Genomic DNA, 17,580 nt, shown 5'->3' with positions numbered 1-17,580 from the left:
TAAAGTTTTAAGTATGTAAACACAAGCAGTGTTAAGATTGGTCAAGATTTTTGACGTTTTTTCTTCATTTTTAATTTTTTTAGATTAGAATTCATCCATCTGATCCACAGCAGGTTCATTGATTGGGACATTGATATGTATTTTGCGGAAAAAGACATGCCAGCCAAAGCCAGGTCAACTAGCCTCAATGACTTGCTCGGCCAAGTTGAATACATTTTCTCTGATAAGACTGGAACCCTGACACAGAACATTATGACCTTCAAGAAATGCTGCATTTCAGGAAACATTTATGGTAATCCATCACAATGTAATTTCCAAAAAGTACAATATTTTATTGTGTTTTATAGTATTTTTGGGTCAGTGTATATACTTCACATGCATTTTGTTTTATTGCAGGAATAAACTCAGTTGAAAAGAATCTGAAGGTACAGGTCTATATTTTGCTGGTTATTTAGATCCCTCTGTTGTAATGTTGCTTCCTTAATGTATTTTGCAAGAAAAAAAATCATAAGATGGGTTGGAATTTAATATTATAAACAAATACACATAACATTAATCATATTTTTAATTCATAGCTTCTGATCTTATGTAATAATTGCAATTAAAAATGGAAAGCGATTTCCTTAAGAGCATACATTCCGCTGAGTCTGAGACCCATGGGGAGCGATGCTTCTCCTTGGTTAGTATCTTCCATTTTGCAAGTTAAAACCTTAAAGGGGTTGTCCACTACTTTTACATTGATGGCCAATCCTTAAGACAAGTCATCAGTGTCTGATCAGCTGGAGTCCGACACCCGTCACCCTTGCTGATTAGCTGCTAACGATGCTGGCGGCGGCAGCAGACAGCCGGAAATTCTCAGTCCTGGAGCTGCTCCGTCTTCTGATAGCAGCCGTAGCCGGGTACTGCACATTTGCCTCCTATAGATTTGAATGGGAGGCGAATTGCAGTACCCGGTGTGGAGACACGGGGTTCAGTGGGCGCTCTCGTCCACTAAAACCCGCCGCCTTTAGAGAGACAGCGTGGCTAAGGGCTCATCCCAACTGAACGCCGGCCTCCTTAACCGTGGGCGTAACACTACTCAGACAACACAGGGTTAGGGAACCACAATAATTAGACTTTATTGGATCCCCAAACAATTAACGGCACATAACGCATAACCAGCAAAACACACAAATGTAACAGGCAACAGAGTCTCACCCTTCCGCTGGCTCACCAGGGATTTAGAATGTCCTTGCCTCACAGGTTCCAAGCTGTCTGAGGTCTGCAAAGTCTGCAACAGGTGACTGAACTGTCCCAACCTGAGTGTCCTCCTTAGGTAGTCCTGGTTTGATGTTAAAATCCTGGCAGCCGGAGTCGAAATCCCTAGGCTGTGGATATGGTCTCCAACCGGATCCGGAGTCCCTAGATTGAAGCCATAAGATGTCCTGATCCTCCAGTCAGCTCCAAAGAGCTTAGACTGAATCCATCAACCATCAACAACCCCTGGTGGCTTAAAGAAGTCCTTTTTATAGCCACAACCTTCCCCTTGGATACACTGCGTCCTCATCGATTGGTTGGACAAGATTGCTTCTCCCATTGGAGGAATTTCAAGCTGCATGGACAATGTTCATTTAAATGATGTGCTTAGAAAGGCTGAGGGTGTACATGTAAACTGGGAGCCACTGACTAGACAATGGCTACTAAGGTAATTACATTATCAATACACAACTACAATACAATGGTTACTGGAAATGTCTGGAGAACAATAGTCTAGCTTTCAGTGGCCAACACAATTACATTGAGTCAACAAGAGTCTTGTAAAAACAATGAGGGACTTCTCCCCCATCTATAGACAATCTATCATGCTGTCTGGCTGGATTTTAAGAAACGTTAACCCATGAGAGTCCATGTCGTCACACCCGGTCGCGGCCACTATCAGAAGACAGAACAGCTCTGCAACTGAGCATTTCCGGCTGCCAACTACCGCCGGCGGCATCTGAAACAGCTGATCGGCGGGGGTGTGGGGTGTCGAACCCCAGCTGATCATACATTGATGACTTGAGGATAGGCCATCATTGTAAACGTAGTGGACAACCTCTTTAACAACAATACATATTAAAATGTGGCCATTAGGGGGCATTATTCCTCACTGCCATTTTAAATCCGCGGTAAGGAATAAGTGAATAGCGCCCCTTCGTGGGTGAATATCCAGCGGATGACACATTTATATTACAACTGACAAGCGATATTGGAACTGCTTGGGTCCAGTTAACCACTAAAATACTGCTGTCAATTGCGACAGCAGCCTCAAAATGGCTAACGGTGTGCCAGGACCCCCTTTGAAAGGATCGGCCCCCTGCAATTCTAATTGCTGGTGCCGATAGTTGTCATGTTACCTTAAGGGCATCTACTATAAGCAGGCTCTAACAGGCACAGTCAGAGAGTCACAGAATGCTCTCTGACACTGCACTGCAATAGTACTGCAATGCATGAGACTAGCGATCAAAATTAAAAATATGAACTGTGAAAAAAGTAACAAAGTGAAACAAAATGTATACAAATAAAAAAAAAACAACACAAAGTGCACAAAATTTGACAACCTGTTCCATTAATGAAAATGCAATGTTTGTTTTAAAAGAAAAATAAACAAAGACATAATTGGTAGTGCCACGTCCAGAATAACACAAGCCATAAACCAGTCATGTTTTTTATTTTCTATGGCGAACATTATAAAAAAAAACAATAAAAAATATGTGAAATATGTCACATAATGACACACAAAATTGTTTATTGTAACATTATTATGACTTCTGTGCTAATTTTCTTGGGGCGCTGTGGAGGTACAGTATGTAAATGTTGGTACTAAGCATTTTAATCCACTTTAATAAACCCTGCTGTTTCTCAGGCGGTCAGCTTTACGTGGAATAAATATGCGGACAAAAAGTTCTACTTTTACGATCAATCTTTGATTGATATCGTTTGCCAAAATGAAGATAATCTATTGAAAGAATTCTTTCGATTACTTGCTATTTGTCACACAGTGATGGTGGATAGAAATGGAGGTAAGATATATTGGATAAACTTACATAAAATATCGAATGAACATTTTCCTGATGTGCCATTATTTTTTTTTTTAGAGAGAGATAGCATTGAACAGTATGTACTATATGTCTCCTGTTCCATTTAATGTAGAGATCGGTTTGGTTATTTTTTTTTATTATTATTATTATTATTATTATTTATTTATAGAGTTCATGGTTCAGTTTAGAAAGGAGTTATTTGAAAAGAAAGATAAGTATTCCATTGAAATACTGTATATTTTTACTTATTTAGGGAAGATATGTTTTTAATTAAAAAAATACTGATTCACAATAAAGTATGTCCTTTGACCAGACCAAAGTGACCGAAGATAATGTACAGTAAATGATTAAAGCAAATGCCATATTGCAATATTGACAGTTTCTATGGCCATCTCATGCCCACCACTTAAAGGGGTTCTCTACTACTAAGACAACCTTTTCTGATTCCCCATCTTTCTGCCAGTGATAATCTCTCATCTTTCTTATTTACTAGAACTTACTAGACAGGTGGGGAAGGGTACCTGAAAACTGGATTAACTATGTCTTGATTGGCCTTAAAGGGTTATTTTTATCTCTAAGATCCTACCCCAATATGTAGTAGTTGTATTAATAATAATAATAATAATAGCAAATATCTCCAAAGAGAAATGTAGTATAGTTCTCCTGATATAGCCATGCCTCCTACCTCATGTGCAGGGCATTGCTGCTTCGATATCCATGTTTATATCCACTCATACAGTGACAGTTAGTTGCTCATGGTCGTAACCAAGCATGGTGGCTCTGGGTGACACTACTATGAGGAGGCGGGAGCTGAATGTGGTTGTGACCCCTATCTCAGAGCAGGATGTGGGTGTGAACCTTTCTCAGAGCTGGATGTGGCTCGGGACCCTCTTTCAGAGCTGGATGTGGCTCGGGACCCTCTCTCAGAGCTAAATGTGGCTTGCAACCCTCTCTCAGAGCTGGATGTGGCTCGGGACCCTCTCTCAGAGCTAAATGTGGCTTGCGACTCTCTCTCAGAGCTGAATGTGGCTCGGGACCCCCTCTCAGAGCTGGATCTGGCTTGCGACCCTCTCTCTGAACTGGTTTGGTTTGTGACCCTCTCTCAGAGCTGGATTTGGCTCACAACCCTCTCTCTAAGCTGAATGTGGCTTGCGACCCTCTCTGAGCTCAATGTGGTTCGCGACCATCTCTGAGATGAATGTGGTGCAGAACCCTCTTTCAGAGCTGAATGTGGCTCGTGACCCTATCTCAAAGCTGAATGTGGCTCATGACCCTCTCTTAGAGCTGAATGTGGCTCGCAACCCTCTCTTAGAGCTGAATGTGGCTCGCAACCCTCTCTCAGAGCTGAATGTGGCTTGCCACCTTATCTCAAAGTTAAATGTGGCTCACTAACCTCTCTGAGAGCTGAATGTGGCTCACAACCCTCTCTCAGAGCTCAGTGTGGCTCGCGACCCTTTCTCAGAGCTGAATGTGGCTTGCGACCCTCTCTCAAAGCTGAGTGTGGCTTGCGACCCTCTCTCAGAGCTGAGTGTGGCTCGCGACCCTCTCTCAGAGCTGAGTGTGGCTCGCGACCCTCTCTCAGAGCTGAGTGTGGCTCACTAACCTCTCTGAGAGCTGAATGTGGCTCACAACCCTCTCTCAGAGCTCAGTGTGGCTCGCGACCCTTTCTCAGAGCTGAGTGTGGCTCGCGACCCTCTCTCAGAGCTGAGTGTGGCTCGCGACCCTCTCTCAGAGCTGAGTGTGGCTCGCGACCCTCTCTCAGAGCTGAGTGTGGCTCGCGACCCTCTCTCAGAGCTGAGTGTGGCTCGCGACCCTCTCTCAGAGCTGAGTGTGGCTCGCGACCCTCTCTCAGAGCTGAGTGTGGCTCGTGACCCTCTCTCAGAGCTGAGTGTGGCTCGCGACCCTCTCTCAGAGCTGAGTGTGGCTCGCGACCCTCTCTCAGAGCTGAGTGTGGCTCGCGACCCTATCTCAAAGCTGAATGTGGCTCATGACCCTCTCTTAGAGCTGAATGTGGCTCGCAACCCTCTCTTAGAGCTGAATGTGGCTCACAACCTTCTCTCAGAGCTGAATGTCACTCGCGACCTGCTCTCAGAGCTGAATGTGGCTCGCGACCTGCTCTCAGAGCTGAGTGTGGCTCGCGACCCTCTCTCAGAGCTGAGTGTGGCTCGCGACCCTCTCTCAGAGCTGAGTGTGGCTCGCGACCCTCTCTCAGAGCTGAGTGTGGCTCGCGACCCTCTCTCAGAGCTGAGTGTGGCTCGCGACCCTCTCTCAGAGCTGAGTGTGGCTCGCGACCCTCTCTCAGAGCTGAGTGTGGCTTGTGAGCCTCTCTCAGGGTTGAATGTGGCTTGTAACCCTCTCTGAGATGAATGTGGTGCAGAACCCTATCTCAGAGCTGTATGTGGTTCGTGACACTCTCTGAGAACTGAATGTTGCTTGCGACCCTCTCTCAGAGCTGAATGTGGCTCATGACCCTCTCTTAGAGCTGAATGTGGCTCGCAACCCTCTCTTAGAGCTGAATGTGGCTCACAACCTTCTCTCAGAGCTGAATGTGGCTCGCGACCTGCTCTCGGAGTTGAATGTGGCTCGCGACCTGCTCTCAGAGCTGAGTGTGGCTCGTGACCCTCTCTCAGGGTTGAATGTGGCTTGTAACCCTCTCTGAGATGAATGTGGTGCAGAACCCTATCTCAGAGCTGTATGTGGTTCGTGACCCTCTCTGAGAACTGAATGTTGCTTGCGACCCTCTCTCAGAGCTGAATGTGGCTCATGACCCTCTCTGAGCTGAATGTGGCCCGTGACACTCTCCCAGAGCTGGATGTGGCTCGCGACCCTCTCTCAGAGCTGAATGTGCCTGACGACCCTCTCTCAGAGATGACTGTGGCCCACATATCTCCAGGAGCTGAATGTGGCTCGCAACCCTCTTTCAGAGCTGAATGTGGCTCTCAAGGTCAAAAAGGTTGACCACTGGTTTAAAGTATCTTTATGCCAACAGGTTTTGGTCAGGTTTTAATGCAGTTTTTGAAACCAAAATCAAGTACTAGAGCGAACTTACAATGGACAAAATATACTTTGCATTCACTTTTCAATGTCTAAGTTCACCCCAAATTCGGTTAAATTCTTTTTTGTGCCAGGCATCTATTTTTATAGAATACATAGTTGTAAGGATCAGATTGTATTTGTAGGTGTCGAAATGTCTGGCAGGTACTAGAGCTTCAGATGTTAGCTATCATCTTATCTTCTATTATATTTGTTCCTCAGATGAGTTGGTGTACCAAGCAGCAAGTCCTGATGAAGAAGCTCTAGTAAATACTGCAAGAAACTTTGGCTATGTATTTTTATCCCGAACACAAGACAGCATCACTACAATTGAGCTTGGAGTAGAAAAAACATATAAAGTCCTAGCTCTTCTTGACTTCAATAGTGATCGTAAAAGGATGTCAATATTAGGTGAGTGGTGCGTTTCATTGTCCTTGGCACTCGGAATTATTTATAAACCATACAATTATTTCTGCATGTGTAAAATTAAAATTATTTTATTAATAGTCAGAGACCCTGAAGGAAAAATAAAGCTGTACACTAAAGGAGCAGATGATGTTATTCTTAAACGACTCCATCCAGATTCTACTAACGTGGCCGTAACTGAAAAATCCTTAGAGGTGAGGTGATTCTTATAATCTTTAAAGGCATAAATGTTGTATTTTCTATGTTCACAGTGGATCAATACATTGCAGATTTTTCATCCATATGTGAAAATCTGAGGTTTACTAAAGTAGTAGCACAGTGACGGGAGTGGGGAGGAGGTACTCTGCCACCAATTCGTCCCTCCTCCTCTTGCTTCTCCATAGGATCTCATCAGTAGCAACTGTCATCTTCTTTCTCAGTAATGCAACATTCTGTCTTCGCTGAATACAGATTTTACCTGTGAATTGAGAATTTTAAGAGTGAATGTGTCACGCTTTATACGGGGAAGTATCAAGCAAACAGCGAAAGAGAAGGGGGAACCCTGTGTCATCTAGGGAAGGAGAAGATGGTGACCTCTGACCTAACCTACTGCTGATCCATGGGGTCCCTCACCACCCTAGATAGGGTCTGCACATATGCGCCGAGCCGGATACCTGACCCTAAATAGGGAACGGATGGGATGAGCTCTTCGTCAACCCCACTCACTAAACACTATAGACAACACTAGGAGGATACACAGGGAAAATGCATGAACTACTTATCTACAGATGACACAGGTAGAAGTTCAGCAAAGTTTTCAGCAACAATACCACAGAAGAGTAAAAGCCACGTGCTTGCAACCAAGGCTTGAATGAACTGAAAATATGACCAGCACCAGTCCAGGGAAGAAGGGGTATTTAAGCAGCAAGATAATGCTGATAATCAGCAGCTGGGTGAAAGGTGAGCTCTTGCTGGGTCTAAAAGGGAGAGAGATGAATCCAACAGGAAAGCTACCTATACCAATGAATACTGACAGCAGGGAGAATGGAAAGGCAGGGAGCATTCTGCGAAGCCAGACGCTGTGACCTTCCATGGCCAGAAACCACATGACTGTCTGTCACCCATGACACACCCGTGACAGAATGATCAATCCAGGAGGAGAAAGCAGCAGATTTCTCTGATAATATATATTACAAAGTTGCTTATTTTCATGTGTACTATTGACTTTTTAAATAAAATTTTAAATGTTGATTACATGAATTGTCAAGCAATTTTTGTGAACAGTAAATAATATTGAATCAATGTATTAAAAATAATATGATATTTACGCAATAGAACAATGATAATACGTGTTAAATTTTATTAGAAACAAATCAATATAAAAAATGCTTTATTAATAGTTTATAAATAATATTTTGTGGAAGGAGATCATCAGTGATATAAACATGAATTGTGAGATTGCAGTTGACATCGCGTTCGATCTAAAATTGCTTTACATAATCTCTATCTGTCTCCTTTTGCATTGCTATCAGTCGTGTAATAAATCTGGAATTTTGTTAATGTAGATGTTTGCTCAGGAGACACTAAGAACGTTATGTTTGGCTTACAAAGAAGTGGATCTCTCAGCATACAACGAGTGGAGTCAAAAATTCCATCAGGCAAGCGTTTCTCTGCACAATCGACTACAGTGTCTGGAAATGGTTTACGATGAAATGGAAAATGACTTGCAGGTAATGAAAAAAGCCCATCATCCTGATATATCTTAATATTTCAATACATTATACGTGTGTGTGTGTATATATATATATATATATATATATATATATATATATATATATATATATAATGTCAAGGGGGGTAAAGAAGTAGTGGAGAACTCCTTTAAATACTTTGTTTCCCCAGTATACGTATAAAAAGATATATATACAGTGCCTACAAGTAGTATTGAACCCCCTGCAGATTTAGCAGGTTTGATAAGATACAAATAAGTTAGAGCCTGCAAACTTCAAACAAGAGCAGGATTTATTAACAAATGCATAAATCTTACAAACCAACAAGTTATGTTGCTCAGTTACATTTTAATAAATTTTCAACATAAAAGTGTGGGTCAATTATTATTCAACCCCTAGGTTTAATATTTTTTGCAATTACAGCTAATAATCGTCTTTTATAAGACCTGATCAGGCCGGCACAGGTCTCTGGAGTTATCTTGGCCCACTCCTCCATGCAGATCTTCTGCAAGTTATCTAGGTTCTTTGAGTGTCTCATGTGGACTTTAATCTTGAGCTCCTTTCACAAGTTTTCAATTGGGTTAAGGTCAGGAGACTGACTAGGCCACTGCAACACCTTGATTTTTTGCCTCTTGAACCAGGCCTTGGTTTTCTTGGCTGTGTGCTTTGGGTTGTTATCTTGTTGGAAGATGAAATGACGACCCATCTTAAGATCTTTGATGGAGGAGCGGAGGTTCTAGGCCAAAATCTCCAGGTAGGCCGTGCTATCCATCTTCCCATGGATGCGGACCAGATGGCCAGGCCCCTTGGCTGAGAAACAGCCCCACAGCATGATGCTGCCACCACCATGCTTGACTGTAGGGATGGTATTCTTGGGGTTGTATGCAGTGCCATCCAGTCTCCAAACGTCACGTGTGTGGTTGGCACCAAAGATCTCGATCTTGGTCTCATCAGACCAGAGAACCTTGAACCAGTCTGTCTCAGAGTCCTCCAAGTGATCATGAGCAAACTGTAGATGAGCCTTGACATGACGCTTTGAAAGTAAAGGTACCTTACGGGCTCGTCTGGAACGGAGACCATTGCGGTGGAGTACGTTACTTATGGTATTGACTGAAACCAATGTCCCCACTGCCATGAGATCTTCCCGGAGCTCCTTCCTTGTTGTCCTTGGGTTAGCCTTGACTCTTCGGACAAGCCTGGCCTCGGCACGGGAGGAAACTTTCAAAGGCTGTCCAGGCCGTGGAAGGCTAACAGTAGTTCCATAAGCCTTCCACTTCCGGATGATGCTCCCAACAGTGGAGACAGGTAGGCCCAACTCCTTGGAAAGGGTTTTGTACCCCTTGCCAGCCTTGTGACCCTCCACGATCTTGTCTCTGATGGCCTTGGAATGCTCCTTTGTCTTTCCCATGTTGACCAAGTATGAGTGCTGTTCACAAGTTTGGGGAGGGTCTTAATTAGTCAGAAAAGGCTGGAAAAAGAGATAATTAATCCAAACATGTGAAGCTCATTGTTCTTTGTGCCTGAAATACTTCTTAATACTTTAGGGGAATCAAACAGAATTCTTGTGGTTTGAGGGGTTGAATAATAAATGACCCTCTGAATAAACTTTTCACAATTTAAAAAAAAAAATAAAAAAATAAATAACATTCTTTTTTGCTGCAGTGCATTTCACACTTCCAGGCTGATCTACAGTCCAAATGTCACAATGCCAAGTTAATTCCGAATGTGTAAACCTGCCAAATCTGCAGGGGGTTGAATACTACTTGTAGGCACTGTATATATATATATATATATATATATATATATATATATATATATATATATATCTTTATATGTATACTGGGGAAAATAAGTATTTAAAGGGGTTTTCCACTACTTCTTTACCCCCTTGACATATATACCATAGTTCTTCTAAACAATACCTTTTGTAATATACTTGTATTAGATCTATAGCTTCTATGAGCGCATCTCAGCAGGGATCACATAGTACTGGATTGTTATACAGATTCACCTTCCTTCACTGAAACTTCTGTGAGCGAAACACTCTGCTTCTACGCCCTTGGAACTCCAAATTAATAAGATTTGTTTTACAAGCGCTTGGAAAAATCAATACAGAACACACCATCTATGGTGTACTGATTGTTTCTGTTTTATTACATCATGTGACCAATTTATATAGTATCTTAAACAAAGAAATTACCATGCACCAATAAGAGCCCCAGTGGTGTGTGTAGAAATGCGAAACTTCCCCACCCATCAGTGTTATTTTAACCCTATGACATCATTCAGTTATAAGGCAAGATTGTTTCTATACAATACAAAATGGCTTGTATTCTCTCACACTTCCTTTTCCAATACAGAATCAGACCAAATGAAAGGAAGTTGTCCATTTGTAGGAGCGTAGAGTTGGCAAAGCTCTCTATTTTGCACTGGCTTCTCCTGTTACTTTATCTTTAACTGAAGTTCATTGGAGATCTCTGTTGTTCCTCCAAACTTCGGCTGAGTGTCATACTCTCTCCTTTGGTGGTTTGTTTTCCATGTTGCTGATTTGTGCTCACCTCTGGAGAGACTGGGTGAAAGAAATCACCTGGTTGGAACATTGATGACCTTGGATTTGTCAGGATCTGGCGCAGGAGTGGAACCTCAAGTTTCTGCTAAAAATTTCAATCAGCCCATGTCCCAATCAATAATTATTTTAGCTAATGAAGAAACTTAACTAGGTTTTGATAAATAAAATAATACATGGTGAAGGGCAGACATGTATTGGTGGAATAAGCAGTTACCTGATGCTTTCTTTATCTCCCTCTAGTTACTTGGAGCTACAGCAATTGAAGATAAGTTACAAGACTGTGTTCCAGAAACAATACAGCTACTAAAAAATGGAAATATTAAAGTTTGGGTCCTAACTGGAGACAAGCAAGGTAGGCTGTAGGCAATGAGGAAAGATATTTAGCATAAAATAATTTCCCATAGATGAATGTGCAGGTATATATACATTATAATAAACATATCCCTGTATCAAAAACATCATACCCGTCTCTTAACAAAATTTCCAAGACTGAAACTACAATGAAAATTATACCTCATCCACACAAGTATTAGACAGTCTGTCACGGGTGACAGACAGTCATGTGGTTTCTGGCAATAGAAGGTCACAGCATTTGGCTGCTCAAAATGCTTCCTGACTTTCCATTATTCCTGCTGTCAGTATTAATTATACTAGATAGCTTTCCTGCTGAATTTTTATCTATTCCCCTTTAGGACCCAGGGGAGCTAAACTTCTGTCCAGCTGCTGTCAATCAGTATTCTACTTGTGCAAGTACGCCCATCTGCCCTGGACTGGTGGTGCTGGTGATATTCAGTTCATACAAGATATGATTGCAAACAGGTGGCTTGTACTTGACACACCCGCATCGGGGCCTGGGGAGACTCGTTACTGGACAGCGGTTCTGCTTTTAACCTATTATCTACCAATGTCCTTTTTTTGGGACGCCTAATCTTTTGCTTAAAATTCATTAAACTAAATTAATCATTAATTAATTTATTTAATTTGTACATTACATTCATTAATTTTGCTTAAATTTCATTTTCATTTTTGATTTTTATTTTTTTTTCATTTAAAATCTGTCATTTAATAAAAAAAAAATGAAAAATTCTAATTTGGCAAGTAATGGGTTAACAAGCTTTCACATCCTGTACTACTAGATAGATAGATTAGATAGATAGATAGATAGATAGATAGATAGATAGATAGATAACTAGATATCCTGCAGATAATTAAAGTAATAATGTTACAAATTCCCTACATATTATAAATTTGAACCCTTTAGTGTCTTTCATGTGGCACTAAATGGTATTTAGATTTTTTAACCTAAAAAATAAATAATAAAAAAAATGTGGGGTTCCCCCTATTTATGATGATCAGCAAAGGTAAAGCAGACAGTTGGGAGCTGATATTATCAGGCTGGGAAGGCCCATGGTTATTAGGCCCTTCTGTTATGATCCAGAACCATGGAAGATCACCACAAATCATTGGCAAAAAGGTGACAAGAGCATTGGCAACTAATCTGGCCGCCATCCCCTTACTAACCAACACAACTAGAAGCAGCCGAGGGGTGAACTAACATCCTGTGCACCGCGAACCCAGCCGGAGAACTAGCTATCCTAAAGGTAGGAAAGATGAATAACTCTCTGCCTCAGAAAATAGACAAGAATAGCAAGCCCCCCACATTCAAAGACTGCGGTGATATAGGAAAAACACAATACACAGGTAGATGACAGGATTAGCAAAAGGTGAGGCCCCCGCTGACTAAAATAGGAAAGGACAGGAAAGGGACTGATGGTAGCCAGAGAAAAACCCTGCAAAATACCAACTTCCTGATAGTACAAAAAGGCCCTCAGATCGCACGATCTGAACTCCGTCCTATACCAGGTGTTCTTGTCATACCAATGAACAGAAAACAAGAATTATAACAAATTCAACAAGCCATAAACACATGGACCCAAAGGAGCTATACTCCACACAGAACTGCAGGGAGTTCCTCAACAATCCACTGAGGGGGAAAATCCCTGGAAGGAAATAAACTGAACCCAACCACAACAAATGACAAACCCAGATAAGCAAAAGAACCAGGCAATAAATAAAGAGCAAGAACTTATCTGGAGTAGATGTGATGTAGAGCAGGATTAAGCAGGCTAGAGATACAAAGAACAACTGACATCCGGCAACAGCCTGCAATCAGACCAGGACTTAAATAAGCAGAGAGTTAGGAAAGGAAACACCCACTGCACAACACACCTGGTCCAAGTCCAAACCATTCCTGGCCACCAGAGGGAGCCTCCCAGCAGCCAAGACATAACTAACATTCACAACACCCTTCCTAGCCTAATAATAGCAGCCCGCAGCCACCCCAGAAGTGGTGAATCTCATTATTTCTGGTGCTGTGCCTGGCTCTTCTTGATTGCCCTTGATTGCATCTTGCATTTACATTTGAGAGTCCAAACCAGATGTAAAAACTTCAATTTCTTTGCACTCAAGTGAAATCAAGTGCAAGATACAACAAGTAATACATTGTCCATTGTCCACTCTCTCATAGACCGGCTTTTCCAGGAAGGTTACAAACATGATCTTATTCATTTCAATAGAGGCTACCAAGGAGTGAGGGAAAAGCTGGTATGTCTGTATCCTACCGATATACAACCACACAGGGCCATGTGTTTCACTATGGCTATAATATGCTACTTTCTGAGGATTGCTCTTAGAATCGTTACCACTTTCCGTCAGCTGGGCGACATTTCTTCACTAAGGTCCCCTTTTGCTGCTGGCCTGGCTCTATATTCACACTTTTTCACAAACTTGCCTGGTGGGAGTCCCCCTTTTGCTTAGTTCGTCTCTGGAGAGTGCATCTGCATCCAAAACTTGGTCTCCTCACCTAGCTTCCCACATATCCTCTTTCTCTTGCTTCCACTGCACAACAACCCTCTGAACTAGAAACTACTTCTGCAGTTAACCCTGCCATAACTGTTCCCTTCCCTGCTGTGTGTTTGTAAACAGACCCAACCCCTCATTCTGTATTATACAGGAGTGAAAAGGAGAACAGTGACCTCTTGTGACCATTGGCAGCACTGCGGCCATGAGGGATTTAAAGATATTATAACTCAACATTAATAAGCACATATCACACATTTGTAATTAAACCATTGATGTTTTCAGGAGGGAGGACGGGAAATGACTGTAGGTCCATCTTGCAACATGTCCCCACATTACCCCTGACATATGAGCACACTGTGAAGTGAAAATTCTATAGTGGTGTGTGTATGTACTGTATATCAACATATATACAAACATAAGCTGCTGCCGAACCTCATATTACACACCTAAGCTTCTGCATAACTTCATAATTCTAATCTCAGCTGCTACAGAGCCTCATACTTCATGTTCCAGCTGCGGTAGAACTTCATAATACACACGTCAGCCGCTTCAGAATCTCAAAATTCATGCTCCAGCTGCTATATAATCTCAGTATATAGGGATAGATAGATAGATAGATAGATAGATACAATGCCTTGCAAAAGTATTCGACCCCCCTTGAATTTTTCAACCTTTTCCCACATTTCAGGCTTCAAACATAAAGATAAAAATGTTAATGTTATGGTGAAGAATCAACAACAAGTGGGACACAATTGTGAAGATGAACGAAATTTATTGCTTATTTAAAACTTTTTAAAAAAATAAATAACTGAAAATTGGGGTGTGCAATATTATTCATCCCCTTTACTTTCAGTGCAGCAAACTCACTCCAGAAGTTCATTGAGGATCTCTGAATGATCCAATGTTGTCCTAAATGACTGATGATGTTAAATATAATCCACCTGTGTGAGATCAAGTCTCCGTATAAATGCACCTGCTCTGTGATAGTCTCAGTGTTCTGTTTAAAGCACAGAGAGCATCATGAAGACCAAGGAACACAACAGGCAGGTCCGTGATACTGTTGTGGAGAGGTTTAAAGCCGGATTTGGTTACAAAAAGATTTCCAAAACTTTAAACATCCCAAGGAACACTGTGCAAGTGATCATATTGAAATGGAAGGAGTATCATACCACTGCAAATCTACCAAGACCCGGCCGTCCATCCAAACTTTCATCTCAAACGAGGAGAAGACTGATCAGAGATATAGCCAAGAGGCCCATGATCACTCTGGATGAACTGCAGAGATCTACAGCTGAGGTGGGAGAGTCTGTCCATAGGACAACAATCAGTCGTACACTACACAAATCTGGCCTTTATGGAAGACTGGCAAGAAGAAAGCCATTTCTCAAAGATATCCATAAAAAGTGTCGTTTAAAGTTTGCCACAAGCCACCTGGAGACACCAAACATGTGGAAGAAGGTGCTCTGGTCAGATGAAAGCAAAATCAAACTATTTAGGCACAATGCCAAACGATATGTTTGACGTAAAAGCAACACAGCTCATCACCCTCAACATACCATCCCCACTGTCAAACATGGTGGTGGCAGCATCATGGTTTGGGCCTGCTTTTCTTCAGCAGGGACAGGGAAGATGGTTAAAATTGATGGGAAGATGGATGGAGCCAAATACAGGACCATTCTTGAAGAAAACCTGTTGAAGTCTGCAAAAGACCTGAGACTGGGACGGAGATTTGTCTTTCAACAAGACAATGATCTCAAACATAAAGCAAAATCTACAATGGAATGGTTCACAAATAAAAGTATCCAGGTGTTAGAATGGCCAAGTCACAGTCCAGACCTGAATCCAATCGAGAATCTGTGGAAAGAGCTGAAAACTGCTGTTCACAAACGCCTCCATCCAACCTCACTCAGCTCCAGCTGTTTACAAAGGAAGAATGGGAGAGAATTTCAGTCTCTCGATGTGCAAAACTGATAGACACATACCCAAAGCGACTTGCAGCTGTAATCGCAGCAAAAGGTGGCGCTACAAAGTATTAACTTAAAGGGGATGAATAATATTGCACGCCCCAATTTTCAGTTATTTATTTTTTAAAAATGTTTAAAATAAGCAAAAAATTCCATTCAATGTCACAATTGTGCCCCACTTGTTGTTGATTCTTCACCAGAACATTAAAATTTTTATCTTTATGTTTGAAGCCTGAAATGTGGGAAAAGGTTGAAAGATTCAAGGGGGCCGAATACTTTCACAAGGCACTGTAGATAGATAATATATTCACTGACGCCACTGATCTTTCCAAGCAAAGGAGGAAATATGTGAAAACATCATATTTTGTGGGGGTGTGGGGCCATCATTCTGTTTGGGAGTTCTGGGGGCAGTCACACTGAGGGGGTGGCTGTGTCTGTTTTTATTCTTTGTGTGGGGATTGTTGGGGTATCATACTGTGAGGAGTGGAGGTTTGTCAAAGGTATCTTAGTGTGTGTGGGGATTTGGGTGCCATAATACTGTGTGTGGGAGACCTATGGTGTCATCATACTGTGTGGGGTAATTTAGGAGCATCTTGCTGTGTGGGTATTATACTTTGTTGGGGTCCACTCTGGAGCCATGTTACTATGTGGTAGTGTTTGATGGCCATCATACTGTGTATGGGGGTACTGGTGGACACAGAGAAAAGAGTCCTGGTGTAAAACCAATACATGGGCCCTTTTCAGCCCAGTAATTCATCATAATGTATAATTCCTCCTGTTTTAAAGGTAGAAATGGGCTCCCTTACTTCTTGGGCCACTGTGCGGTTGCATAGGTGGCACCAATGATATGTCTGCCCCTATGTGGGGTACTGTGGGCACCATGATAGTGTGTGTTGACAAACTATGATGGGGTCATCATACTGTGCATGTGGGGTGTACTGATAGGTGAAATTATTCCGGAGAATTCCCTGCGAGGATATCACTGCATGATAATGTGGCGCCCCTGAGCCTTTAGGCGCCACAGGGTACTGCACCTCCATTAGGGTGTAGTACCTATCCCAGGTCCAAGGAAGGTCAGTACCGGTTCCACAAACATACACATACATAAACAGTGGGCTGCCTTCCCCAATGGGGACCGGGCCAGGGTCGGGTCACAAAAGGGGGTCACCACAGTGGTTGGGTTTACAGGACGCCATCGCACTGGGGGCTCCCTGAACCACTGGAGCCGGGACTCAGGGTCAGGGAGAAGCAACCACCAGGGAGAGTCAGGAGCAGACAGTGGGAAGAGCAGGTTGACCTAGTGAGTGTAGTGAACCAGCCGATGGCAGCGTTTGGGGGCAACAGCTTGAAACACACAACACAACTACAAAGGGAGAACAGCTACAAAGCTGATGTGTCGCGAGGCAGCTCTGTGGGCCAAGGTATGTCAACATGGTCGCTGGGGAGAAGCAGGCGGCTGTTTCCAGAGGACTGGCGCTGTCTGAGTACAAAACCCTAGGGGAGGCATACTTCACATTGTCTAACAACTCTGCAAGGGTCGCAGGAACAGGCTAGAAAAGTCACCGGATCCGTCCCATGAGTCTGCAGCAAATAGCATATAGGATCCGAGGCTGAGGTCTTCAACCAGCCCTGCATCGGAACCACGCTATCAGCATACAGAAGGGGACATTTTACTGACACCGGGATCCCCAAGTGCTTAACACCACGGGGATCTGATACTTAGCGCATCAAAGGAGGAAGGGCCCATAGGCTGACACACCGGACCTGACCTTCCACGGATTCAGGATCGGCTGGAGCCCATCGTGGCGGAGATCGGTACTCTGGGGCAGCGCCTGAACTACCAGTGAGTAAAAGACCTGGAACCGCAGCCCCTGTCTCTGTCTCTCCTTTACTGGTGCCGTCGCCCAGCGGTGACTACCACCACCCCCCATCCGTCATCCATCATCCTCCCCAGTGCA

General features: G+C 42.9%; 1 protein-coding gene across 1 annotated transcript in view; it reads left to right on the top strand.

Moving 5' to 3' along the window:
- Positions 1–17,580, top strand: part of ATP8B3 (ATPase phospholipid transporting 8B3) — a 159,366-nt gene that overhangs the window by 105,658 nt on the left and 36,128 nt on the right. The window contains exons 12-18 of the mRNA XM_075328462.1: positions 84–292; positions 397–425; positions 2,885–3,041; positions 6,315–6,503; positions 6,600–6,712; positions 8,063–8,227; positions 11,037–11,148. Coding sequence (XP_075184577.1) covers positions 84–292; positions 397–425; positions 2,885–3,041; positions 6,315–6,503; positions 6,600–6,712; positions 8,063–8,227; positions 11,037–11,148 — 974 coding nt within the window. The remainder of the gene's footprint in view (positions 1–83; positions 293–396; positions 426–2,884; positions 3,042–6,314; positions 6,504–6,599; positions 6,713–8,062; positions 8,228–11,036; positions 11,149–17,580) is intronic.

The sequence above is a fragment of the Anomaloglossus baeobatrachus genome, chromosome 11, assembly GCF_048569485.1.
Source record: "Anomaloglossus baeobatrachus isolate aAnoBae1 chromosome 11, aAnoBae1.hap1, whole genome shotgun sequence".
In the NCBI taxonomy this organism is placed as follows: domain Eukaryota; kingdom Metazoa; phylum Chordata; class Amphibia; order Anura; family Aromobatidae; genus Anomaloglossus; species Anomaloglossus baeobatrachus.
This window is presented reverse-complemented; position numbering and strand designations above follow the sequence as displayed.